Source organism: Callorhinus ursinus, unplaced genomic scaffold (assembly GCF_003265705.2).
Source record: "Callorhinus ursinus isolate GAN/ISIS: 27379988/994484 unplaced genomic scaffold, GSC_fseal_2.0 scaffold3, whole genome shotgun sequence".
In the NCBI taxonomy this organism is placed as follows: domain Eukaryota; kingdom Metazoa; phylum Chordata; class Mammalia; order Carnivora; family Otariidae; genus Callorhinus; species Callorhinus ursinus.
Genome location: NW_027397065.1, coordinates 67,869,481 through 67,882,856, shown reverse-complemented (window position 1 = coordinate 67,882,856; position 13,376 = coordinate 67,869,481). Strand labels below are relative to the sequence as shown.

The window sequence follows — 13,376 nt, the reverse complement described above, 5'->3', positions numbered from 1 at the left end:
AAAAAGTCCTATCAGAATTTTCTAAACCTCAGGTAAGAGCACAAATTTAGTATTTTCAATATTGATTCATTTCAGTGTTTCTCAACTTTTCTCCATTACTGCCCCTAAAGGAGCTTTTTCAGACTTTTTTCCCTAACCACTTTCTCCCCCATGAAATTTTAGTAAGATGGATACACCATCTGTTTATATGACCTATGTATTATCCCCAGAACCAACTTTCACTCCCTTAGGGATCACAATACCCCCATCAAAAATACATGATTTACTTAATAAATACCTACTGAGTAGTAGTGTATGCCAGGAGAGATACTCACTACCAAAAAATTCTAGAACACAATTTAGTTTTGTAGTTTACTATGAGTTTTGACACACAGAACTAAAATAAAATGGGCCTGAAGACAGAGATCTTCTTTCTAGTGTTTGTACCTAGTCAAGGGTCTGGCTCAGTAATCTTTGATAAATGCATGACCATTGTTAGAATTTTAGATGTAGTAGTTACACAGCTTGTGATGCCATTCAACAAGATGACCAGGCTACAGAAATGTCAGCTTCCTACCTCAAATCCAACTCACGGCAACCCTGAAACCTGGATTCTTCTGTAGTTAAGTTTTCAGGAAGAAGAAAAAGACAGGAGCCCCAGGGTGGCTCAGTGAGTTGAGTGCCTGACTCTTAAGTTTCGGCTCAGGTGGTGATCTCAGGGTTATGAAATAGGGCCCTGCGCTGGACTCTGTGCTGGAAGTGGAGCCTACTTAGGATTCCCTCTCCCCCCCCCGTCCCCCCCCCCCCCCCCCTAGTAAAAAAAAGAAGTAAAAATTTGTTTAAATAAAAAAAAAAGACCCTTGGGGCGCCTGGTTGGCTCAGTCGTTAGGCGTCTGCATTCAGCTCAGCTCATGATCCCAGGGTCCTGGGATCGAGCCCCGCATCTGGCTCCCTGCTCGGCGGGAAGCCTGCTTCTCCCTCTCCCACTCCCCCTGCTTGTGTTCCTTCTCTCCCTGTGTCTCTCTCTGTCAAATAAATAAATAAAATCTGTAAAAAAAAAAAAAAGAGCAAAGCAGGGTACTTGGCTGGCTCAGTGGGTGGAGCGGAGCATTCAACTCTTGATCTCAGGGTTGTGAGTTCAAGGCCCACACTGTGTGTAGAAATTACTTAAAAATAAAACCTTTAAAAAAGAAAACAAAGCAAAACCAAAAAATTAAACTAAAACAAACAGTTCCTATTCAGTAATTTTCAACCTTCTGGTTCACTAAATGCTTTTGAGTATATGATGAAAGCTATGTTCTCTTCCTCCAGAAAAATACACAATTGCAGAGTGCTCAGTTTCTAAACTCCATCTGTTAACTCCAATTTAAGAACTCTTCCACTAATGTAATTTGTAAACCAAATAGCTTATTAAGTTTAAAAATAAGTTAACTTTTTCAAATTTAAGTTTTTAAGTTTAAAAATGCATCTACCAGAAGCATTCTTTCCAATAACATAACGTACTTTAATCATGATTGTATTCTTTACAAATCAGAGGCTTACCAAACAAAAAGAGAAGCAGACTACTTTCTATATATACCTACCTGTAATACCTAAATTAAAACCTCAATATTTACTAAATTACATTATAATGCTGAACATGCTACTGTAACAGGCAGCAGTCTTTCAAGATTTGATTAAAGCAACCTACGGCGCCTGAGTGGCTCAGTCGTTAAGCATGTGCCTTCAGTCCAGGTCATGGTCCCAGGGTCCTGGGATCGAGCCCCACATTGGGCTCCCTGCTCAGCAGGAAGCCTGCTTCTCCTCCTCCATTACCCCTGCTTATGTTCCCTCTCTCACTGTGTCCGTCTCTCTGTCAAGTAAATAAATAAAATCTTTAAAAAAAAGAAAAGAAAAGAAAAGAAACCTAAAGCCAGAGACATCAATTTCAAAATGAAACCAGACTCCCACCTTTGGCACTTGTCATTATACTTATTAAATGGAAGAAACACGGGACAAGCACAATCTCTTTGTGTTGCTTTAAAAGGAGATTCACATGAAAATAGAATGGCCTAAACAAAGACTATAGCAACTTTGAATGAAATCATTTACTATGATTAACAGCAGAAAAATTATGCTGACAGAAAGTAGGAAAAGTTTGCATGGATATAGAAGAGTGTTGGGCCAAAAATGTACCATGACATAACAGAAAAAGCATGATTTAGGTCTTTGACACTTACACATAAGCTGACACTGTAACAGTTTATTTCTTTAAATATCAAATATGTCAAACTTCAATCAAAATAATTCCGAAAAAAAAATAACTATCAAATACTCTGAAATATCATATATATGATATCATATATCAAATGATCTATACAGGGACCATCAGATGGTTTAAAATTAATAAATATCAAATACTTATTGATAATTAATAAGTTAATAATCAATTATTAGTAAGTTATCAAATATTAGGATGGCTTGGAAGATTAGTGAATATGTTGGCCAACTGTGAAAGAATCCCAAAGCACTAAAAATGATTTCAATAGTATAAAATCTTGTTTAAAAGGTACAAAATGGGGGGCACCTGGGTAGCTCAGTTAGTTAAGCGGCTGCCATGGGCTCAGGTCATGATCCCAGGGTCCTGGGATTGAGCCCCACAGCAGGCTCCCTGCTCAATGGGGAGTCTGCTTCTCCCTCTCCCTCTGCCTGCCACTCCCCTTGCTTGTGCGCTCTGTCAAATAAATAAATAAAAACCTAAAAAAAAAAAAAAGGTACAAATGGTTCGTTCAATGAACTCCAAAAACTAATTTTTGAGATCCTGTGTGTCTTATGCTGTGTACCTACTCTTAAATACACCTGAAAAAATGAAAATTCAATCTTTGAAAATATGAAGAGAATATTATTTGTATTAATAAAGGAATCACAAAATTCCAAAGCTCAGAAGCCTTTGTTATACTTTAAGTTACTAAAATCTTAGCACATGTTGAAATTCTGAATATCTGCAGAATGGATTTCTAGTTAAATTTAATATTCAAAGATGGTATGTATCACTGCATGCAGAGCAAGATTTTTAAATAAAATTATACATCTTGATAAGTACTGTATCTCAAAACAGTGACCTTAAGAACCTTATTCCAAAACTGGTACATCTCTGTGATCAATCTTTGAAGCCAGTTTAAAAGCCACGCAAAAAGTGAGTTCCACCATTTTAGTTACTTAATTATTTTATATTAGGGTATATTATTCAGCTGAACTACCTACTTATTCTTCAAGATACAGGATGAAATTATTACATTAAGGTTCTTGTCTACAAGCATTAGAAACATTAGTAATAGACTGTGGCTATCTTTTAAAAGGGACCTTTTTTTTTTTTTATTAATTTGACAGAGAGAGACACAGCGAGAGAGGGAACACAAGCAGGGGAAGTGGGAGAGGGAGAAGCAGGCTCCCCACTGAGCAGGGAGACCAACGCAGGGCTCAATCCCAGCACCCTGGGATCATGACCCGAGCCGAAGGCAGATGCCTAACGACTGAGCCACCCAGGTGCCCCTAAAAAGGACTTTTTAAACATTTTATTTATTTATTTTTTAACATTTTATTTTTTTAAGTAATCTCCGCACCCAATGTGGTACTTGAGCTCACAACCCCAGGATCAAGAGTCGCACACTCCACTGACTAAAAGCCAGCCAGGTGGCCTTTAAAAAAAGACTTTAGGGGGCGCCTGGGTGGCTCAGTCGTTGGGCATCTGCCTTTGGCTCAGGTCATGATCCCAGGGTCCTGGGATTGGGCCCTGCCTTGGGCTCCCTGCTCCGCGGGGAGACTGCTTCTCCCTCTCCCTCTGCCTCTCCCCCTGCTTGTGTTCCTTCTCTTGCTATCTCTCTCTGTCAAATAAATAAATAAAATCTTTAAAAAAAAAAAAAAAGACTTTAGGGAGCCTGGGTGGCTCAGTCAGTTGAGCGTCTGCCTTTACGCTCGGGTCATGATCCAGGGGTCCTGGGATCAAATCCCAAATCCAGGCTCCCTGCTCAGCGGGGAGCCTGCTTCTCCCTCTCTTGGCTCGTGCGCTCTCTCTCTCTCTCTCAAATAAATAAATAAAATCTTAAAAAAAAAAAAAAAGACTTTTAATGCAAGGATATTGCAGATTACAAAACTGAAAGGTGCCTGAAGGGGTGTCTGGCTGGCTCAATCAGTAAAGCAGGTGACTCCTGATCTTGGCATTGTGAATTTGAGCTGCGCACTGAGGGTAGAGCTTACTTAAAAACAAACAAAAAAACAAAAATTGAAAACTAGGGGAAAGGTACATGGTAAACCAGGATGGAAAACACAGCACCTATGGGCTAGGGAGAAAGAAGCTCAAGAATCATGTCAGAGAACAGTAATCTCAAGGAACCATGTCAGAAAACATTCTGATCCACCCACTGGCACCACTTGACAGGTCTCCAAAAACTCCACAGCCTGTTCCATTATCAAGATCCAAAGCCCTGGGAGAAAAAATCTGATTGGAAAAGCCTGGGTGTGACTGCACTACAAAAGGAGAGGGGTAAATGCTTCAAGAGGGCAACCTAGGGCTACACACAACAGGGGAACCCCTATAAAAGGACGTGAGGAAGGGGTAAGGAGAGGGAGGACACAACATGGTGGAGAATAAAACAATAAATGTCCACAACAGTCCAATCAGAGCCATGGGAGAGAATTATTTCTCCATTTTAAAAAACTCTGAGGCTCGGGACGCCTGGGTGGCTCAGCAGGTTAAGCGTCTGCCTTCAGCTCAGGTCATGATCCCAGGGTTCTGGGATCGAGTCCCACACTGGGCTCCTTGTTCAGCAGGGAGCCTGCTTCTCCCTCTGCCTGCCACTCCCCCTGCTTGTGCGCTCTCTTTCTCTCTGACAAATAAATAAATAAAATCTTAAAAAAAAAACAACTCTGAGGCTCAGGAGGCTTAAAGAATGTATGTAAAACAAAAGATACATCTCAGACAAGGACTATGGCACCTCTTTCCACTTCTACTATTCCCCAGGCACACTCTAACTTATACCTGGCCACTTAAATAATTAAATCCAACATTAAAGCACTAAGATCTGCCATCAATGAAAATATTTAAAAGTATCTCACACCCAAATGAACAACAAAAATAGAAACACTCATAAACACAAAGAATAAACTGGTGGTTGCCAGTGGGCAGAGGATGGGGGGGATGAGTGAAATAGGTGAAGGGGACTAAGAGTTACAAACTTCCAGTTATAAAATAAGTAAGTCAAGGGCGCCTGGGTGGCTCACTTAAGCGTCAGACTCTTGATCTCAGCTCGGGGCTTGATCCCAGGGTCATGAGTTCAAGCCCCATGTTGGGCTCTACACTGGAGTTGAATTCAACTTCCAAATTAGCAAGATTCCTAGAGCCTACTTAAATTAATTAAAATAAAATAAAATAAGTCAAGGGGATAGGAAGTACAACATAGGGATTAGTCAATAATATGGTAATAACTTTGTACATTGACAGATGGTAACTAAACTTATCAAGGTGAGCATTTTGAAATGTTTGTAATTGTCAAATCACCGTTATGTATCTAAAACTAATATGTCAAATATACTTCACTCAAAATTTAATAGGGGCGCCTGGGTGGCTCAGTTAAGAGTCTGCCTTCGGCTCAGGTCATGATCCCAGGGTCCTGGGATGGAGTCCCGCATCGGGCTCCCTGCTCAGCAGGGAGTCCACTTCTCCCTCTCCTGCTCCCCCTCCTTGTGCTCTCCCTCTCTGTCAAAGAAATGAATCTTTAAAAAAATAAAATTTTTAATAAATAATGATGTCCTGAGGAAATAAAGAAATAAATAAAATGAAAAAAAAAGTATATGACACCACTTGAGGTAACCCTCCATGAGGCATTCTGAAAACTCTATTGATTCTTGGAGGCATCTATGGAAAAATCAAACAGTCAGGGAAAAGAAAATATCTGGCTCATTGGCTGCCCTCCCCCTTCAAACAAACAGTCAGGGGAAGATTACAGGAATCTTGCTAATTTGGAAGTTGAATTCAAGTTTAAATCTAATGCCATCCTTGCTGTGGCCCCTTAAGATTTACTTCAATATCTATGTCATTGATGCTCCATCCAGACTGAGCACCAGAATCCCCAGAGGGGTCTAAGCATCTGTATTTTAACAAAAGCCACAAAGGAAAATCATTGGTAAAAAGTGTAAAATGTGTACCTAAATTCAAAAAAAGAAGAAAAATCCTCACAATGACTTTAGAGTCACTCCCAATAGGTAATCTGAGGCCAAACCACCACCTGCTTGTTGGCAAGCTGAGCCTTCTGTTCAGTAAAGAGGACAGGAGGGACACTAGATTCAGGAGGTAAATCAATGTCATTTTTTAAATACTGTAGATTATAGATGTGTTAAAAGATGGATAATTCAAAGAAAATGAACAAATGACAACCTACATAATACGGATGACTGTCACAATGCAAAAGATGCAAACGGAAGTACAAAAATGAACAAAACTATTCTATGCTGAATTCTAAAGTAAGGCTAGTGGCTACCCTTGAGGTATTAGGCAGTAACTGGAAAGGCAGCAACTGGGCCTTCTGGGAAGTGGTCATGCTCTTTTTCTTGATCTAGGTGCTGTTCAACAGCTGTGTTCAGTCTGTGAAAATTCATCACACCAAATGCACTTTCCTGTACACATTGAACAAAAACTATTTTTCAAAAGCCATAATGTCTCAGTTTTTTTCTAAAAGTCAAAGTAAGGGGCATCTGGGTGGCTCAGTGGGTTAAGCATCTGCCTTAGGCTCAGGTCATGATCCCTGGCTCCCTGCTTCTGCCCCTCCCCCTGCTTGTCCTCCTCTTGTGGGCACTACCCCACCCCCCCGCCCCCAAGTAAATAATATCTTTAAAAAAGAAAAAAAAGTCCGAGTAAAACTAATTTTCACCATTTTATAATTTCTTTACACTTTTTCTCATTTGGATTCAAATACAGTAGTTCACACACCCATATACAATGTATCATTAATGACCTGCCGAACCTTAAAATTTAGGTTTTAACATCTTAAGAGTACCCAAAGATAACAAAGATGGATGCTAAGCTAAAGCAGTGAATTTATTAAGCCATATATTGTGCCTAAAGCTTGGAACTTAATATCAAACATAAATTAAAATCTAATATTAACAAGCATAAATGCCTAGGCTCTCAAGAGTAATTCCTGACCTCCTAAAAAGAGGGATACAAGTTGAAGACATGGGGGGGGGGGAATCTCCCAAAACTTATGGAGAAGGTGACAGGTTTGGTTACTAGTTTTGTAAAGATGTGGACAGAAGTTATATAGGTTAATCCCTAAAACCTAAATCTAAAGCAATGCCAAATCCCAAGCCCACCCACTTCCACTTCAACTCCCTGCCTGCAAAAGGGGAAATAGAAAATTTCTCTATGTGACTGCTGAAATCAGCAAGAAAATAGAATTCGCTAGTGTCTGAACCTTAGCCAGGATATGGCAAAGTATAGTGGCTCCTGACATAAACACAACACATGGTTTCAATTACCTTGCCACCAGAGAAATTTAAATCGTCTACATTTTTTAAGTACCCTTAAGCTTCAGGGCACCTGGGTGGCTCAGATGACTAAATGTCTCCCTTCAGCTCAGGTCATGATCTCCAGGTCCTGGGAATCAAGCCCCGCATTGGGCTCCTGACTCAGCAAGGAATCTGCTTCTCCCTCTCCCTTTGCCTCTCCCCTCTGCTCACACTCACTATCTCTGTCTCTCTCTCAAATGAATAAATAAAATCTTAAAAAAAAAAAGTACCATTAAGCTTCTTCTTTATCTTATGAAAATCAAGCACAGAAACAGAGCAAGTCAATATGCCTTAGCTTAACCTTTTCCAGTAACATATACTTGAGGAAAAAAAGGGGCTTTTTCACCATAATTTCTCACTTGAAGTGACTCAAATCCAAAAGCTAATTTTGGTTTTAGTTGGGGGTTTTTGTTTCTTGGTTAAGTTTTAGTTTTACGCACAGGACGTATCCACACAGAAAACTATCAAAAACTATAAACCAAAACATTCATACAGGAATAAAGATGACTTGCTTTCTTCATTTTTTTCTGTATTTTCTAAAATGTTACTTTCGTTCCAAAGGAAAAAGATAAAGACTTAAAGAAAAATGTTTATTACCAAGATTCTAAATTGTGAAGCCTAAAACTTTGGCAAGTTGAATACTTCCTAAAATCACATTTCTAGGACACACGACATCAACAGACCATCCCCAACTTAACAATTTTTCAACTTTATGGCTGTACAAGAGTGATACTTCAAATTTTGATCTTTTCCTGGGCTGGTGATATGCATACAATTTGCTAGGCACAGCCACAGGACCACAAGCATAACCAATGATAGACTTAGAGCCATTCTCTTTTTCACTCTCAATACAGCATTCAAAAAATTACATGAACTATTCAACACTTCATTATAAAATAAACATTGTGATAGACGATTCTGCTCAACCGCAGGCTAACGTAAACGTTCTGAGCACGTTTAAGGTAGGCTAAGCTAAGCTATGATGTTTGGTAGGTTAGGGGTATTAAATGCATTTTCAACTCAGAATATTCAATCTATGACGGGTTTATCAGAACATAACCCTGTCATAAATTGAGGAAGATCTGGAGGTTGTTTTCCCAAAGAACAAAAAGGAATTTCACATACAGTCTGCTTCCATAACTCAGTAATTAATAAACACACTGAGCCCCTTTCACACCCAGAGGGACCTCTTTTCAAGTGATCATTATTAAAACCTGCAAATGGGAAACCTAAATATTGCAAATATTCTAGACATTTATGTCAAAGTAAATTTTAATTCACCAAATACTAGGAGGCCACAGTCCATATAAAACTCACCTATATCTAGTAAGTTTTGGTGAAATAAGACTAAACTGTATTATAAGGATTACATTTTTTGCCCACCTTTGTGAATTGGGAAAACTATTAAAAATCAAAACATAGGGGCGCCTGGGTGGCTCAGATGGTTAAGCGTCTGCCTTCGGCTCAGGTCATGATCCCAGGGTCCTGGGATCGAGTCCCACATCGGGCTCCTTGCTCAGCAGGGAGTCTGCTTCTCCCTCTCCCTCTCCCTCTGCTTGTTATCTCTCTGTCTCTCTCACAAATGAATAAATAAAATCTTTAAAAAAAAAATCAAAACATAACTTGGATATTTCTGTATTTTCTGTATCTGACTCTCAAAATGTACTGTTTGTAGATTCCATGCTGAGATAAAACAAGCTTCTAGAACTACCTCACCATATGTGATTTATAGAATATCCATTCATCTGGCTGACTGGCTGCAAATCTCTAACAACAATTTTTGTAAATAAACAGATATGTGATGAAGCAAATACAGGAAAACGTTAATGACAGAACCTAGGAGAATATACAGATGTCCACTTTAGCATTTTTCTCCAACTTTTCTGTGTGAAAATTCTCAAAAGATACCAAGGTGAAAATAATCTTTCCAAATCACAACACGAAAACAGATCTATATCAACTGTAACCTACCTATGGCTGTGAGGCCTTTCATCAAATCACAAACCCAACATTTTTAGCACCCCCCAAAAAAGTCCTTCCATAAGATGGCAAGATTTTCTGGAGACTAGTGAACTGATAAAATATAAAAGTGATACTAAAAATAATCTCTTACCCAAAGGAAGGTTACCTAGGAAGTCATTTTCCAGGAGGTGACATGAGAATTTTGTTGGACTTTTAACTTTATCAGATGTAAAACAACTTTTGCCTCCATTACCATTTCACCGAAATTTTTCAAAATTCCAAACAGTACACTTTAAGTTTTGGCTTTTTTTTTTTTTTTTTTTTTTTTAATCTCCCAAAAAGCAGATCCGTGGAGCCCTCCCAGGTCCTAAAACCTGCGAAACCCAGAGTTCGGGGCGCTGGTGGTTCCGGGTGTTTCACTCTAACGGGCAGTCTCCAGGTGGGATTGTACCCCGGGGTCTATACGGGTTAAACAGGCGGAAAAAGGAAGACAGACAGACCGCCAGGGAGTCAAAATCAAAGGAGTGACTATGTAAGGAGGAAGGGAAAATCCAAGCAATCGGTGCGGGGAGGATCTGGAAGCACCGGGCCAGCTGGGCGCTCAGCTCAGGAACTCGGAGGGCAGACGCGCAGAGCCGGAGGCCGGGCTCCCGCCCGCGCCCGGGCCCCGCGCCGGCCGCCAAACTCCGGCCGCCCCCGCCCTGCCCGCCGCGCCCGCACCTCTCGGTCCTTGAGGCCCAGCAGGAGCACCTCCTCCATCAGGGTCAGCCTTGTTTCCTTGGAGTCGCCCTTGTCGTCGTCGTCCTGCTCGTCGCGGCGGCTCTGCGCGTCGTCCTCGCTGCTGCCGCCGCCGCCGCCCGTCACCCGCTCCTTGTCCGCGGCGTTGCGGGAGGCCTCGGTGCGCCGCTGCACCAGGCCCGAGCTGCGCTGGGTCAGCGAGGTCATGGCTCCCGCCGAGACGCCGGGCCGAGAGGGACGCGGGACCTACCGGGTCTCCCTCCTCCTCCCCCCGCGGCCCCTGACCCGGGCTTCCGTGTTAAATCCCGGCTCCGGGGCGGCGTCGGTCGGCAGCTGGGCCGGGAGCAGTCATGGGGAGACGGGTCGAGGCGAAACGGGCGGGCCGGACGCCGGCGAGGCGGAAGAAGGGCTCTTTCCTCCTGCGGCCGCGAGCCCCGAGGCAGCCCGAGCTCCTAGGTAGAGAAGGAGGTGGAGGGTGGAGGTGGAGGTGGTGGTGGTGGTGGTGGTGGTGGTAGTGACGGTGGTGGTGGCGGCGGCGGCGGCGGCGGCGGCGGCTGCGCCTTCCCAATATGGCGGCGCTGACTGACGTCACCGGAGGATGTGGCACAGCCGGCTCGGGGCGGGGCGGTCCGGGAGGGCGCCGGAAGCGCCGGACCGGGACCCGGCGGCGGGGGCGAGGGCTGGGGTCCGCAGACTGTGACCCCTTCCCGGGCTCTGGGGTCTCCGCGGGCGCTCGCCCTCAACTTGGCGTCCCTTGGCCGCCGGGCCCGCGGTCCCCCTCCCGTGGCCCGTGACGTGCCCTCCGTCCGCCTCCCCCTTGGCCCCTCGAAAAAGAGGGCCTGCAGCCAGAGACTGGCAAGCCCCCCACGAATGGGGGAGCCGTGGGTTTGCGAGGGTGGACCCCGCTCAGCCTCAAGCCATGCCCTTACCACCCCCAACACCACCATCCTCGGAGCTGGCCGCGGGCGGGGGAAGGGGCGGCGGGGGGCAGGGACCCGGCTTGGAGTCCGGGGTCCCCAAGAGACACAGGAAGGACTTTGCTCGCTGCTGATGGAGCGAGGAGAGAGTTCGCTCTGTGCCCATGCGCCCTGACCCTTCAGAAGGAATAACTGCATTTAAATGGCCTGAAAGTGGACTTTTAGTGTTTACTACGTGTATTAAAGAGAGGTTAGAACAAATTGAATAGTTTTGTTTATAAAACTTAACTCGCCGGGCGCCTGGGTGGCTCAGTTGGTTAAGCGACTGCCTTCGGCTCAGGTCATGATCCTGGAGTCGCGGGATCGAGTCCCACATCGGGCTTCCTGCTGAGCAGGGAGTCTGCTTCTCCCTCTGACCCTCTTCCCTCTCGTGCTTTCTATCTCTCGTTCTCTCTCTCTCTCAAATAAATAAATAAAATCTTTAAAAAAAAAAAAACTTTCCTTGCCTCCGACTTGTAAAGTGAACCAGGCGCAGTGAATACAGTTAGTACTGTACACGTCAGTACACTTGACCTTAACGATCTTTTTATAGAGACAATAAACCCGTTGGGTTTCATGCCACGTCTTTGTACAAATTAAATCTCCCCCAATTTTATTACCAGGTGAAATCCTCTTGGCGTGCTTGACAGTTTATGCAAGTTATGATATAGCATAGATGTCAAACCTGAGGGGGAGTTTGGAGGGCCGGAAGGGTGGAGCTTATAAACAAAACATCCAGAAATGGTATCGGATGCCATGCGGTATAACTTAAAATCAACAATGACCACAGGCTGTGGCTACAGAATGATGTAGACAGGAGAAATATATTGTTGTAACAGGACTTGAGCTGTAATAAATGATAAACGCCCACAGTAAAACTATCCCATAGAACATTCTCGCTACAGAGTTCTCCCTCCCCTCTTCACAAACCCATTATCCAAAACTCCTGGCCGCACACCATCATCACCACCCCAAACCCTGGAAAGTGAAAATGCTAAATCCGAGGTGGGGAGGAGAGAGCAAGGGGAGCACAAAGTAGACCCTCCCTTTTTTTCCTATCTTTCAGGGCAAAGGTCAATTTCACCTCAACCGATTTCTCCCATTCAACATCCTGTTCAACTCTTTTTTTTTCCTTTTATTTCTCTACCAATTATTTCCCAAATAGCTTAAAATGTTTCTTTTTAAAAGAAATTTAATTATTTGTTTAGTATAGTCAAATCCATATAGTTCAAGGAATAAAAAATTAATATAGTGAAAATCTTCCTTCCAGCCCTGCCCCTGGTCACCCAGTTTTTCCCCTCTTCTCCTCACCTGGTGGTTTCAAAAATACTGCAACAAATTCTCTGATGCGCCTCTCAGAAGAGGAAGCCTTACTCCCCTCCCCTTGAGTGTGGGCCTGACTCTGACTCTCTGCAAATTAGTAGACTGTGGCGGTGAGACTCCGTGTAACTTAGACTAGATCATAAAAGTCGGAGCTTGTTCTCCCTCTCCCCACCCCTCTCCTCTGTCTCTCTCTATCTCTCAGATCATTCACTCTGAGAGAGGCCAGCTGCCATATCTTAAACACTCAAACAGTTTTATGGAGAGGTCCACTTGGGGAGGAACTGAGACCCCAGGCACAGAACAATAGGAGTGAGCCATTCTGGGAAGCAGATCTCCCAGCCCCAGTCAAGTCCTTAGTTCATACTTGATTGCAATCTCATGAAAGACTCTGAGCCAGTCCTGAACTTCTGAGCTACAAAAACTGTGAGATAATAAATATTGGTTGTCCTAAGACACTACGTTTAGTTAACATCTTATGCAGTTCTGCAGTGATAGGTATTAAAATACCTGGGTGCTTATACGAACAAATAGGTGACAACTAATAGTATTGTTATGAAAATCGGGGGTGTGAAGCTGGCTTGGTCAGTAGAGCGTGCAACTCTTGATCTGGGGGTTGTGAGATGGAGCCCCACAGTTGGGTGTAGAGATTATTAAAAATACATAAATAAACTTTAAAAAATAGTATTGTTATGAAAATCAACACAGGGAGCGGTGCCGGGGTGGCTCAGATGGTTAAGCGTCGGCTCAACCATCTTTGGCTCAGGTCATGATCCCAGGGTTCTGGGATCGAGCCCCCTTGTTGGGCTCCCTGCTCAGTGGGGAGCCTGCTTCTCCCTCTCCCTCTGCCATTCCCTCTGCTGGTGCTCTCTGGCTCCT

At 43.4% G+C, this 13,376-nt stretch overlaps 1 protein-coding gene across 1 annotated transcript in view; it reads right to left on the bottom strand.

The window, feature by feature from the left end:
• The window catches only part of GOLPH3 (golgi phosphoprotein 3), a 60,841-nt gene extending 50,066 nt beyond the window's left edge, over positions 1-10,775 (bottom strand). The window contains exon 1 of the mRNA XM_025867436.2: positions 10,204-10,775. Coding sequence (XP_025723221.1) covers positions 10,204-10,428 — 225 coding nt within the window. The 5' untranslated portion in view covers positions 10,429-10,775. The remainder of the gene's footprint in view (positions 1-10,203) is intronic.
• Between the last annotated feature and the right edge of the window lie 2,601 nt (positions 10,776-13,376).